At 44.0% G+C, this 14,435-nt stretch overlaps 1 protein-coding gene across 4 annotated transcripts in view; it reads right to left on the reverse strand.

Annotated features, from left to right (window-relative positions):
• FKBP15 (FKBP prolyl isomerase 15) overlaps positions 1-14,435 on the reverse strand; it is a 191,840-nt gene that overhangs the window by 90,941 nt on the left and 86,464 nt on the right. For all 4 annotated transcript variants that reach the window (XM_029612643.1, XM_029612642.1, XM_029612644.1 and 1 more), the window contains 4 exons: positions 14,085-14,191; positions 13,330-13,441; positions 12,533-12,642; positions 12,233-12,340 (listed from right to left, as the gene is read on the reverse strand). In XM_029612643.1, the coding sequence (XP_029468503.1) occupies positions 12,233-12,340; positions 12,533-12,642; positions 13,330-13,441; positions 14,085-14,191 (437 nt within the window). The remainder of the gene's footprint in view (positions 1-12,232; positions 12,341-12,532; positions 12,643-13,329; positions 13,442-14,084; positions 14,192-14,435) is intronic.

The raw sequence follows: 14,435 nt of genomic DNA on the forward strand, positions 1-14,435 counted from the left end.
AGTTCAACACCCTTGCCTCGGAAGCTACCCATCAATAGCTAGTTAAGGGAGAAAACAGATGCCCTGATGATGTAGATGTGCTGCTACTACTGCCAAGCATTTTGTGATTCTTGGTGCCACCAAGAGCTTGAAGGGGAGCATCTTGTACTGGTAAGTGTGAGAAATCCAACACAAAAAACAGGTAGTGCCAATGTGAGAGATGATGGGTATATGGGCATATGTATCCTTCAGAGCCAAGGCACACATCCAATCTCCCTCCTGAATGATGGGCAGCATGGTGTGTGTGTGTGTGTGTGGGGGGGGTGTTAATTCTTTATTAAATTTTAATTATATTGGAGTGGAGGAGTAGCCCAGTGGTTAGAGCAGCATACTATGACCCAGGGAAACTAGGGCTCCAATCCCTTGGGCAAGTCCCTTTGCCTGGGTTAAAAATTAGAATGTAAGCTATGTGGGGATAGGAAATACCTATAGTACCTGAATGTAATCCACTTTGAAGTTCTAAAAGTCGAAATATAAAAATAAAATAAATATTCATGATACAAACTGAGGTATATAGACAAAGAAAAAAAAAAAAGATTTGTACATCTCAAAAAGAGCAAACAGACATCTTGTCAAGTCCACATTATAATGGAGGAGACTATTTCAAATATAATAAAAAAATATATATATATTATCCCATAGTATAACTATTACCCACACTGCCCAAGCTTAAATAATCATGCTGACTTATTTACCAGGAAGGTCTCCAAGTGAATTGATCAAGAAAAATATATTCATTTCTCTGATGGACCACAAGACATTTACAAGGGAATTTTAAAAAAAAAGGATGCACTTGGAGGAAGTGACATCATTGGACAAGATGGTTGCCTAAATCTGAGGCTCTCATCATGAATCTGCTTTAATCCCCATTCATCAAGCACATGGAGCACTTTGTTATGTGCCAAACACGTTTATGGTGCTTCTCCAGGGTCACAAGACGAGAATACTGTACTTAGATTTTGTAGTAAGTATAATTTTTTATTGAGCAATTTAAGTATTCTTGGAAGCTGCTGACTGCCAGTTCTTTGGCAAACTGACTAACCAGTATTTCATCTGTATACATGAATTGATCCTTTTTATATAAGTAAAATAAAGTACTAGGTCAGAAATTCTTAAGTTGCGTGACCACCTGGAGTATCATTTGCATAGGTTGTCATGTCAACAGCATGATAGAGTATCTCTACATTAATCTGACCAGTTCTCCAAGTTGGGGCCCATTTACCATCACTCGTTAGATAAACCTTTGTTCTGTTCAAATCTTGCTGCTCAGGGAAATCTTCATATCTTAGGCTGTGTTTACAGATGACCCTGTAATCGACACTCTAACCTGAGGTTCTGACAGTTGCCTTCTGCTCTTGGGATCCTATAGTTAGGCATCACAAATTGTCACCAGCTTCAACTGCTGTCCAGGTGTCCTTGGAATTCCTCCAGGTCAGGGCATTTAAAGTTCACATAACCAGAAAGGCTAAGATAGCAGAGGATTCTGTGTCAATTGCCGTCTCCATGTTGATCTCTAGCTCAAGCACACATATCAACTTCCCTGGTAGCCAGAAAGCTGATATAGCTGGTGACTGAGGCTGCACTAGCTTCATAGAAGAAGCGAGTTGATTTGAAGCACTTTTCCTTTACGAACGCTGTGGCGGCTGGCGCAATTGGGCCCAATAAGGAAACGGCACTGGAACATGAAGCAGCAAAGGTAGGCCGCGACTGTGGTGATACAGCAGCAAGTGACACCAACGCGAGTGGAATTTCAAGCTTGGTTCCACACGTTACATGGTGATATGGCAGGCATCAGAAAAGAAATAGGAGAATTGGTGGCAGAAATGAGAAACGACATCACCGACCTGAGGCGCTGAGTGGAGGAGTCTGATTCTAGGCTAGATAAGCATGCATCAGATCTAAATTGATGGCGGAAGCTGCAGAAGAAACTGAGGTAAGCCAATGAGGATCTCTATTTGTTTGGAAGATATGGAAAAATAGATCCTGGCAGGCAAATCTGAGATTTAGAGGTGTGCCAGAAGAGTCTGAATTTGCAGACTGCTTTCAAGTAGTGTCTAGCATCTGCATGGCAGTGCTGGGATTGGAAGCAGAGACAGAGGAGTGCCCATGATCAAACTAGATAGAGCTCATCACTCCTTGGGACAGGCATGTATTAACCGGTCACGAGACATCATTGCTTGCTTCCATAGCTTCCCGCTGAAGGAAAAAGAGTGGTTAATGCTGCTAGGAAGTCTGGCCGCTAACATGGAAAGGACACAGGATTAAGATCTATCAAGATTTGGCCTCGTCTACTATTCACAAGTGGAAGGAAGTTTGGGGCATTACCTAGCTCTGCAATAATATAAGGGGGGATGGAACAGCGCCACTATGAGGAAAGGCTAAAGAGGTTAGGGTTGTTCAACTTGGAGAAGAGACAACTGAGGGGGGATATGATAAAGGTCTTTAAAATCTTGAGAGGTCTAGAACAGGTGAATGTGAATTGGTTATTTACTCTTTCGGATAATAGGACTATTAGCAAGAAGCACATTTAAAACTAATCAAGAGAAAACTCTCACTCAACACACAATTAAGCTCTGGAATATGCTGCCAGAGGATGTGGTTAGTGCAATTAGTGTAGCTGGGTTTAAAAAAGGTTTGGTTAAGTTCTTGGAGGAGAAGTCTATTATCTGCTATTAATCAAGCTGACTTAGGAAACAGTCACTGCTATTACTGGCATCGGTAGCATGGGATCTACTTAGTGTTTGGGAACTTGCCAGGTACTTTTAGCCTGGATTGGAAACAGGATGCTGGGCTTGATGGTCTGACCCATTATGGCAATGTATTATGTTCCTATAGATAGCAGTCCCCTTTTGGTTTGAGCTTCACAATCAGTGGGGGTGACTTCGCAAGTAAAGTCTGTCCAGAAGGCAGTGGACATGAGAGCAGCTGGGTTGGAGATTCAACAGCATGGTACAGCAGTGACAAGTTGCATGGAGAAACTCCAAGATGGCAGCATGTGGGCAAAGATGGTAGAAAGCTGAGATGCCATTTGGGCGGGTCAGCTTCATCAAAAGAGGCCCCAAGTTGAAAAGTGGGGCTCAGCGTGGAACTATGGTGCCTTATGAGCCAGGCTGAAGTTAAAGCATTTAGTGCCTCTTTAAATGCGAGCTGAGAGTGAACTGCGTGTGTATGTTGAAGAAAGTTTCACACACAGCAACTACTATGACCATATATTCAAATTTATTTTTTAAGTTAAAAAAGAAAAAGAATGATTAAAAAAAAGACTGTGACCGCAGCTGATTAGAAGATCGGGTGGCCTCCGTTTGAAAGTGAGGTAGGCACGCTGTCAGGCTTGATGATGCGGCAAAATAATTTAATCTCAATATTTTTCAAAAATTGTTTTCCAGCATTTGATAAAAACCTGGTGAGTGGTACTTGTGGTTAAACAATAATCGAGTGAGTATTTCCTTTTTGGACGTTAGCCTTATAATGAACTACATGGTTCAATTCAAGTTAGGGTTTAATGGGAGGTTTGTGGCCCTCGAGGACTGGAATTGCCCACCCCTGCTCTAAGTAATGGTGTTTATTTAATCATATGGGGCTGGAGGGGAAGTGATAAAACCTTCAAAACCCCTGCCATTGTGTGTTATCTATAAACATGAAGGGTCTGAACTCCCCAATTAAAAGTAGATTATTTTTCCAGGAAATGACTGCACTTAGAGCAAATGTGATTGTCAGAAAATGCACTTATCTAAGCACAAAGAGTGGCTGCTTTTTCACAACAATAGGTTTCACACCAGTGTCTAAAGGCAGCAAGTACTGTTGGACGGGCATATAATTCTCCTGAGCCCTGGTAGTGAAGGTACAAACTGTGTTGAAAGATGCTGAGAGAAGATATATTCTCCTCAAGGTCCTGTAGATGAGATGTATATGATGCTTAATTTGTATGCCCCAAACTCAGAGAAAGGACCCCAGAACATGTCTGTTAAATATGCCAGTTGAGGTGGGAAAAGATAGTCAGCAACATTTGATACAAATCTTTACATCAACGAGATGTGAGTTTGTCTCCTGGTGGTGTAACCAAACAGTGCCATTCTTAGCAGAAGTGTCCTCTAAGATTGAGACAATTTACTATATGGGAAGATTAACAGCCATTCGAAATGACAGATTGACTAGTTTTCAAAAGATCTAGAGACAATGCATATAGTGGAAGAGTAAACAGTGGGGGGCGGGGTTTAACTGGGGTTGGGAGCAGTATGAAACAGTTAAATGGGGGGGGGGGGGGGGGTAAGGTATTATTGCTTGTAGGTTACGAGGGTGCTCTTGATGACTGTTGTCTTGATAGTCCAGGGGAAATGGTTGGGGGTTAAATTTGAATTGATAAGGCATAAGAGATATATTTCCATATGTCATTAGCCAAAGTTATTGCTTTATTGCATTCTTGAATTATCGAATTGTGTGCATTTACCTTGAAGAGAACCGGCTGTTATGCTTGCTATGTTAAGTTATGTTTCTTGCTGACTTCATTGGTTTATTGTTAATATTTTACCTGCTAATAAAGAGTTAATTATAAAAAAAAAAAAATGCACCCATAGCTATGATCAATTTCTGTTAACTTAAGAGGAAACACCAGAAGAAAACACACAATTGAGCAACAGAAGTCATCAAGGTACTTTAAATTCTTGTTACCACCCTCCATATGTCCCCGAGAGAAATATCAGCAGGCTCAGATAGCAGAGTTGCTTACCTGTAACAGGTGTTCTCCCAGGACAGCAGGATGTAGTCCTCACATATGTGTCCATAGGGGTCTCCCTTCAGTCTCGTTTGTAGCAAAAAAAAATGCGGGGTGGTGGGTAGTTTCATAAGGACTACATCCTGCTGTCCTGGGAGAACCCGTTACAGGTAAGCAACTCTGCTTTCTCCCAGGACAAGCAGGATGTTAGTCCTCACATATGGGTGATTAGTACGCTATAGGCTGACTCATATTACAACAGGCCAATAGCAGACAACTTGTGATACAGGCACAATAATGGGGTGCTATGAGCAAGGACGATGAAATCACAGCAGGTGGTTATGGAAGGAGTTAGGGATTATATTGGAAAAACATTTTTCAAGACAGATTGTCCAAAGGCAGAGTCTTGACGGCCTTCCTTATCTAAGCAATAGTGGGCTGCGAATGTGTGAAAAGAGCTCCATGTCGCAGCCTAGCAGATGTCGGCAATTGGTACTGAACGAAAGTGTGCTACAGACGTTGCCATGGCCATTACAAAATGTGCCTTCACTCACTCCTGGAGAGGAAGGCCTGCTTTTTCTTCGCAGAATTCGATACAGGCTGCTAGCCAGTTGGAGAGCGTTTGCTTGCCCACTAACTCACAGCTTGTTTTTGTCCAAAGAAACAAAGAGTTGGGTGGATTTCCCATGGACTGCAATGCAGTCTAGATAAAATGCAAGGTGTGCAAAAACCCTCCCCAAAATCCACCAGGAACGCCAGCGTTACCTCTTAGAAGTGTCTCCAGTGACTCAAGGCAATATTGGGTAAGCAGCTCTCCTTTGTGGGAGTTCATTTTCAATTTCTCTTATAACAGGCTCTTGTTCAGGTTTCACAAATCCAGGATGGGCTTTAATTCCCCCAATTCCTTGGAGATAAGAGAACAGCAGATTTTGGGGAGGTGGTAGCTAGACACCGTTGAGTTAATTGAGGCCCTTCCTGGAGACAACACAGACAGGCAGCGGGAAAAGCAGCCCTGCACTGATATCAAGTCGTGGGGCCTTCAGATTCCAGCATACACTGGTTAGCCTAAGCTGCACACCAAAAGGGACATGCTCCTTATAGCAGGTTTTCTCTAGGATGGAAAAAGAAGAAAGGGAAGATATCATCCCCAAATGTTTGCTGCCTCAAAGAGGGCCCATAGATTCTCATGTGTTCGAGCCAATTCGCCACTGCAGGTAACTGAGTACATAATTGAGTGAAACGTCCTTAAGCCCCAAAGTGTGCACTCTCCCACTCATGCCTCAGTCACTTCAAGGGGTTCAGGACAAGGAGCCCATAGAGGCTGGTTTAGGTTCCAGTACAGTACTGCCAGGCCTTGTACCATCTAACTCTCAAGATTGTTTTTTCTACCTTGAGTATCTTGTCTCCTGGTTTACCCCCCAGTTCAGGGTAATAAGGACAATATCATTTTACCAAATACTGGACTTATGCCAGAAACATTACATCTACTGAGTCCAGATTGTGTACAGCTCTCCCCCCCCCCCCCCCAAACCAGTCACTGGGAACTGATTTAATGGGTAATGTTTCTTCTCCCAGGACAAGCAGGATGGTAGTCCTCACATATGTGTGACGTCATTAGGCGGAGCCCTATTATGGAACACTTTTGTCAAAGTTTCTAGAAACTTTGACTGGCACACTGAACATGCCCAGCATGCCACTAACCACGCGTCCACATGCGGTCCCCTCTTCAGTCTCTTTTTCCGCACTGCAGTTGCTCGCGTTTAGGAGCTCTCTGAGATTTCTCACTTTTCCTCTTGGAAAAACTTGAAGTTTTACTTCACAAATAATTTCCCTACACGGGTCTTCCTTCACGTACATTTTCATTGACGCTCAGGGAGTACTATTCTGTGTTCTCCGGTTGGTTCCCGTCACCTCACTGTCTGTTCCCCCGGGTTTCCAACCATTTTGCAGCCCTCTTTTTTCTATCCCTATGTCTATCATACTTTGTCCATCCCACGATGCCTGCGGGTGTCCTTGCTGCGATCTTCCACCAGGTCCATCAGGGCTAGAGGGATCGGGGCGTCCACGGTTCCCATTGATGCCATGGAGGCCGCCATCAATCCTGTCACGGCAACCATCGATGTAGAGGTCGCCGTCGATCCCTTTGAGGCCCCCATTGATCCATTGGGGCAGCCGTCGATGCTGCCGTGTGCAAAAACCTCGTGCCCTGGTGAGAGTGAAGCCTTGGGAAAAAAGAGTGGGAAGACTATAGACTGAGTAAGGGGAGAGATTGTGTCCACCTTAAGAAGAAACTTAGGGTGGGTACGAAGGACCACTCGATCACGGAGGTACCTAGTGTAGGGTGAGTATGCAACAAGGGCTTGTAACTCACTGACCATTTGAGCAGATGTAATGGCTACGAGGAAAAGAATTTTCCATGTTAGAATTTTTAATGTCATAGGAATGCAAAGGCTCAAATGGGAACGCATGAGCCTTGTGAGCACTACATTTAGGTCCCATTCCGTAACCGCTGATCGTAAAAGTTGAAGAAAGCCCATCATAAGCAGACTCAGAAAGGGTTGAGCCATTATCAGGGCATCCCCTACTCCCTGGTGGTACGCTGAAATGGCACTGAGGAGACTAGAATCCGAAAGGTACCTTATATAGCTTCATAGAGATGGAGTGGGGCAGGAAAAGAGGCCAATACCTTTTTGTGTACACCATTTGGTAAATCCTGTCCATTTTGAATGGTAAGATTTACGTGTGGAAGGTTTTCGTGAAGTACAAGTATCTGAAAAAAAAGATTTGAAGGTTCGGATGGTATAAATTGCCGTGATTGTGTGTTATGAGATTGAGCTGTGGATAGGCGAATCGGTTCCTGGATTTATAGGTCAAGAAGTATGGGGAAGCATATTTGTCGAGGTCAATGCAGGGGTATGAGAATCATTAAACCCCTGTCCTGCTGTAGCTTCACGAGAGTATTTTGGTTATGAGCGGTATCGGAGAAGACATATAGGAGGCTTTTGTTCCAGGGGCGAGCAAAGGCATCCATCGCTGACGCGTTTCATCGTCTCTGTAGGGAGCAGAATCTGTCCACTTTGTGGTTCAATTTGGACGCAAAGAGGTCGATGGTTGGTTGACTTCAGCGCTAGGAGATTTTGCTCGCTACACATGGATTCAGAGACCACTCGTGGGGATGGAGACATTGATTGCGATGGTCTGTTAGTACGTTCGGTATGCCTGTTAGATAAGTGGTCCGGGGATGCATGGAGTGTGCAAGGGCCTAGGCCCAGATCTGCGCAGCTTCCTGGCAGAGCCGAAAAGAGCCTGTGCATCCCTGCTTGTTCGAGTACCACATTGCCACTGTGTTGTCTGTCTGTATCCACATAGTTTTGTGTGAAAGACAGTGTTTGAAGGCATAAAGGGCATAACATATGGCTCGAAGCTCTAGGAAGTTGATGTGAGACTGTTCATCGAGCAGTCTACACATCTTGGGTTTGGAGGTTGTTAATACGAGCTCCCCAACCCAAGTTGGATGTGACCGTGGCCAAGGTCATCTGAGGAATTTGTTACTGGATTGGTGACATGGATCAGGGACAAAAGCGGTTAAATGGTTTAGAGCCACTGAATTTTAAAGTACACTGAGTTTTTCCCATGGCTAGTCTGGCCATAGAAGTGACATGGACCGTGGAAGCCATGTCACCCAGCAATGGGTAGAATTAATGGGCTGAGGCTATGTTGCATGCACGCAGTGAGGTGGACAGTTTGATAGGATGTCTGCATGGTTGTTGGGCAGGAAGGCCTTTTGGACTGCAGTGCCCAGATCTGCTCCGATGGAGGCAAGGAGGTGAGACGGATCCATATGGGATTTATGGTAGTTGATCAGAAATCCCAGCAAATTTAGTAGATTTATAGTGAGTCAGAGAATTTAGAGCTCCTTGTTTGGATTGACTCCTTATTAGGCAGTCGTCCAGGTAAGGAAACACGTGAATGCTGTTTTTTTGTAAATAAGCGGCAATCACTGCTAGGCATTTGGTGTAATACACGAGGTGTCAAAGCTAGTTTGAATGGCAGAACTTGGTATTGAAAATACTGTTGACTCACTATGAAGCGTATAGAAGGTCATGAGAATAGAGTCAACCTCCTTGTTGTAGTAAGGGAAGCATGGTGCCGAGAGACACCATTTTGAACTTTTCTTTCTGAAGAAATTTGTTGAGATTTCTGAGGTCCAGGATGGGTGGAGATCGCATTTTCCTTGGAAGTAGGAAATAGCAGGATTAAAATCCTCTGCCTTGCTGTGTCTGAGGAATGGTGTCCCAAGCCCTGGTCCTCAGTAGGATGGACTGTTCTATTCTCTGGCAAGGTTTCAAAATCTAGAAGCCTGCCCAACTGGTGGCTGGTGTGATCTGGATATCAGTTGTTGAAGTGGAATGGTTGGTCTCATGCGGGAGCTGGATAATACTCGTGTGAGTGGTAAAAGGTCCTTCTAGCATCCCTCTTCGCTGGTTTTCTAGCCGAAGAGGGAGGATTTGCAAGAAACGTAGAGAGCTGTCACAGGGTTTCGCGGTGGTCTTGGAATTGAGACACTGTCTGCTGGACCTTGTGCACGAAGAGATGATCTGTGGTGGATGACAGATCAGCTACTTTAACTTGGACTTCGGACCGTAAATCAGGGGCCGAAAGCCAGGTTCACCATCTAGCATCGAGTCCTGTTGCTGGCAACGGGAGGTCGTTTCGAAGCAATCACATGTTCAAATTTCATGTTGATGGCAGTGAGGTTCCCTTGGTGTTGTGTCAAACATAGCTGGCAAACAGCAATGTGTGACACCAACATGGATCCCCAGAAGATTTTACGACCTAGACCCTCCCGAAACTTCTGGTCCTCTTTAGTGACCAGGTCGAAAGGGATGTCATTTGGAGGGAACGTCTTCCCTCTTCTAGTGGAGAAGGCTCAGGTCTCGATGGGATCGGTGCCAAAGCGTGATTAGAGTCCCATCGCCCTTCGAGGATCCTGGGATAGGTATAGGGGCCCATGGAGGCTCAGAAGGACGAGTCAGCGTCGATGACTTAAGGCTGTTGTTAGTAGGGTACCGATGAGGACAGCGAGGTGGTGCCGCAATGGTGTGAAAATCGATGGCTCCGGTATTGGTGCCGGTATGGGGGCTGGCATCGATTGAGGTTGTAGATTCCGGAAGGCATTGAGGACAGCCTGGAGGACGAGGACGTCCAGCTCCTCCCTGGAGTTGGTATAGATAACGCAGTTACAGGGGGAGGCAGGCTAGGCATTACTGGCACTTCCACATGGATCTGTGGTGGCTCAGTACCCGGCACCGGTATCGGTGGGAAATGCCACGGTGCCTTGGGTGCAGAGGAGCACGGAGACCCTTGTACCCGGGCCCGCTTCTCAACTGGCTTGATGGACACCGATGGACCCCCTCTCCTAGGAGGAAAAAAGCCATCTTGTTAAGACATCACCCTCTCCTTCCCCCTCCTGAATCTTCAAACATATTAAAAATGCAAAAAAAAAAAACCACACAACTAAATCCCCTCCAGCCCCATGTGATTAAATAGAGGTAGAGGTGAATCTTCCCCCCTACTGGAGAGATTAAGTCTTGGACGCTGAGGCTGGTCAGAAACTGGGCCCAGGTTTGGACTGGGCTTGTTGTGGTGTTTTTGGCTAATATCTCTCACGCTGATATCTTTGAGCTGAAAGTTGTTGCTGTGGAAGCACAGGTGGGGGTAAGATACTGCTGAAATTGGTGGAAAGTGTCTTTGGAAACAGAGGCACTTAAAAGCATCATGTAGCAGTACAGTTTATCTCAAATAGGCAATCCCCAGGGCAGGGTACATCTGCCAACTCGTCATGTACGTCAAGTAGACTGTTGGCCCTTTGTAAGCCCATTTGATGAGCTCCAGTGGCCCACCAATGATGACCAGGCTGTAGTTTTTAATGACTCATATACTGACCAAATGAAATGGTGTATGCATTCTTCCATGTCCAGAAGAGCTTGTGGATACCCAGAGTGGTCTGCATTTTCTGAGACTAGCAGCAGTTTTAGCTTCTGAATGTAATCATGTAAATACTGCACAATATAAAACTTGTGAGCTGCAATGTGGGTACTGAGCACCAGAAAACCTTTTCCTCAAATTTGTCTAGCAACCTAGGATCTTTGCCTGGCAGATTGTTGAAGATGTCCCTTGCCTTCTTTGCTCACTTAAGCACTGATTCTATCACAACTGTGATAGAAAGCTGAAAGCAGCTTTGAGTCTGATATCTTAAGATTTTTTTCTTTTTTGAGCACTGGAAAGTTCTACTGAGGGGCTGCCAAGGTAGCGAGGCCAGTCAAAGGGGTTGATAAAATTTAAAGAATTCCAAAAATGGTACATCTGAAATTAACAAAATTAGAGAAGAGTACATGTCTTTGCAGTAGCTCAGCCAAAAAAATATCTGAGGGACTCACAAGGTAGCACTCATACAGGAAATATTTCTATTTAAGAAATTTATACTCCTGCACATGCTCAGTAGAGTGAAAGCTCAATGAGCTGAGAGAGAAGGGTCCGTTTGGCGCCATCAGATGACATTATCCACAAGTCATGGCTAATTAAGCCCTGCTTGTCAATCAAGCACTTTAGGCTTGACTGGCTACAGTCAAAAGAACATAGCTGGTTAAGTGGCACACAAAATAAGTTATATGTGGGACTATTGGCCAAATCACAGCCTCCCCAACCAAAGTGACAAAAAAGAGCCCTATTGGTCTGAGTCACCTTCCTCCTCTAAACCTTTCAAATTATAAAAGGAAAAGGAAAAACAAAAGATGTCAGGAGGTCCTCTTGGTATCTTCTGTCCCTCCCCTCATTCTGTACTGCTCCCTGCACTCCTCTCCCTATTAACCACAGCCCTAACTTTCCCACCCATCTGATACCTTTAGAAATACCTTTCTACACTAGGATTATGGTATGATGTGATCCTGGTGGCTTCCAATGTTGCTCTGACGCAATGCTGGGGAAGATGCAGAGGCTGCAGAGATTTGACAAAAGTTTTTTAATTTTGTACGACGGGTTTGGGAGGTCCTTAGTCCAGGAGGGACCCTTTTTTGCCTGAGTGGCAGGGATTGTGATTTGGACCCAACTGATCCACACAGGGTCTTTTTTTTTTTTTTTTTTTTGTTTGGAATTCTGTGGCTACTTAACCACCTATATTCAAACATAGCCAGGGAGGTTTAAAAGTTATGTTTAAAATTAGACAAATAATATTAACCCTGGATATTCAATAGGATGTCTATACCTTTGAATAGTCTGGAAAACTTATCTGGATAACTTTAGCTGGACAAGTTAGCTGTATTAGGGGATTTTGAATATTGGCCCCCTTGTGTTCAAAATTTAGGAAAGAACTGTAAAGAATAAACAGCATATTTCTGCACTCACAACTATGCCTTCTATCCTGTTAACATCAGAAAGTCCACATGGGAGTGCTCAGAGGGGGAGGTCACACCATGGTGATACCTGGATGATGCGCTGGATGTTGTTCATGATCATGGCCGTCTCCATGGTAAATGAGGAAAGCCCCGTCAAGAGTGAGCCACCGGTATTTTGCTTCTGGAACTCATCAACCTGCATTGGGAGAGGCATGGATGTGGAGGGCAAGAGGAGGAAGAGAGAGACTGTTAATGGCTCACTTCTATTCATATGGTAAATACCCCAACCCCAACACAAACACCTGATGCCCTATCTATAAAACACTGAAATAACCACTTATTATAGCCCTGATATACGGCTCACAGCTCTCCAACCCAATTGCTGTACCTTAGAGGCAAGTTGATCAATTTTATCAGCAACTTTGCTGACTGCCATTCGTATTTCTGTATTATGCTGTCGTGCTTCTGTCATCAGGAAGGAAGTAACATCACCAGATGCTAAAACCATGAGACAAAGACAAATGGGTTGATGACATCACTATGAAAAAAATTAGCAAATCCCCTCTCCCATTAGTTCTCAGGCAGATGATACTGAAATTCACTTCTCTAGGTAGGGCAGAGCTTCCTTAGTTCCATTAGAGGATAGTCAAAGAAAGTTGGCACACTGTTAGAAAGAGGGAGTACTTGCAAAGCTGGAGCTGGTGACCAAATTAATACAGCAATGCTATTTAGCTCACAATTCTCCGAAGAGGAGAATAAGAGACCACCTATCCCTCCCCCATAATAAGTTACTTGCTCCCTAACAATTAGGGATTTTTTGGGGTTCTCCACTCCTAATCCCTCCCCCACATACACATGCAGGGATAATTAGGCTACATGACAGCTCCAGCATTTCCAGGGAGGGAATACCAATTCTCAGCCCATGTCAGTTTCTGAAGATGTGACAGCCAAGAGTCAAAATGATGGGTGTATTTTTCCAGCTATTTACTACACCAAAGTTGGACAGAGCTTCTTATTAGCACCATCTTCAATGCATCACTAAAATGCCACTAATAGAAATGCTGGTCTTCATTTTTTGCTCCTGGATTCCATGACCTCCTCTGAAATTCAAATCTTAACCTCAGTTTATATGCCAAACTTCATCTAACTCTTGGAAAAGACTGGACAAATTTGTGTCTTGATTACCTTGGAAATGTGGAGGCTGAGAAATGGTGGCTGGGTACATCTGTCCTATGGGCTGCAGCTGAGAGGAGGAAGCTTGCCCTGGAGAGTAAGTGTAGGCAACACCTGTATATGGCTAACAAGAGACCCAACAAAAATACTTACACAACTCCACAATTCTGTAGCTTTATTTAAATTTTAGAAATTACGCCATCACATCTACATTTCCTCAAACAATTCTTGGAAACCTCAGAAAAAGTTAAAGTTATAAAGCAGCTATAAAGAAGAGCAAAGTGATAAGTATGAAAGGCATTGGGTGGATGGGGGTTGAGGAGTATAAAAAAAAAAAAAAAAAAAAAAAAAGGAAGAGTCATTCCCCCCACACCTAATTTCTGCACTCTTCTGCCAGCAGGGTCAATTTGTACTGGCAGCTTCCCTCTCTTCAGAGCTCAGGTAAGTCGCTGCAGTCTCACTGACTGGCAGGAAACTCAAATCCATGTCTCCTGCACACAGCCAAGCCACAGGACTAGCCCAGGGCAATTCATAAAACCATTCAAGCATTTTAAAAACTATATCCCTACTATTATATGGAAGAAAGAAACTTATACTGTTGTACAAGTGAATCAAATATGATCGAAAAAGGCTCTGCTATTATTGTAGCTGTAAATTCAATTTAAATTTGATTGTAATCTGCCTTGAGGCCATTCTTGGAAAAAGGCGGAATATCAAATGTTTATAAATAAATATCTACATAAGCACAAATTCTTATTTTTCAGTACCTGAAAGGACTGTATGTGTTCTGGAACATTGGGCTGTGTCTGGATTGTTGCAACAGGTAGTAAGGCAGCAGATGTGGTCTGGAGCCCAGGAACTGTCTGCTGAGGTACTAATTGAAAAAAAAAAAAAATAAATCCAGACAAAACAGAAAACACATCAGTTTAAATGTTGATGGTACTACTTGAGTGCTAAAGACAGCTGCAGTGGCAATAAGTGATTGGCTGCACTGTTCTAGGAGAGAAGAAAAAGACATGGGGATTTGATAAAGCACACGCTGCAGTCACAGAGGGACTACTCGGAGGATAAAATTCCGGACAATTTCCATTTTTTTTGGACACAAAAGCCTAAGTCAG

This window comes from Rhinatrema bivittatum, chromosome 8 (assembly GCF_901001135.1).
Source record: "Rhinatrema bivittatum chromosome 8, aRhiBiv1.1, whole genome shotgun sequence".
Lineage (NCBI taxonomy): Eukaryota > Metazoa > Chordata > Amphibia > Gymnophiona > Rhinatrematidae > Rhinatrema > Rhinatrema bivittatum.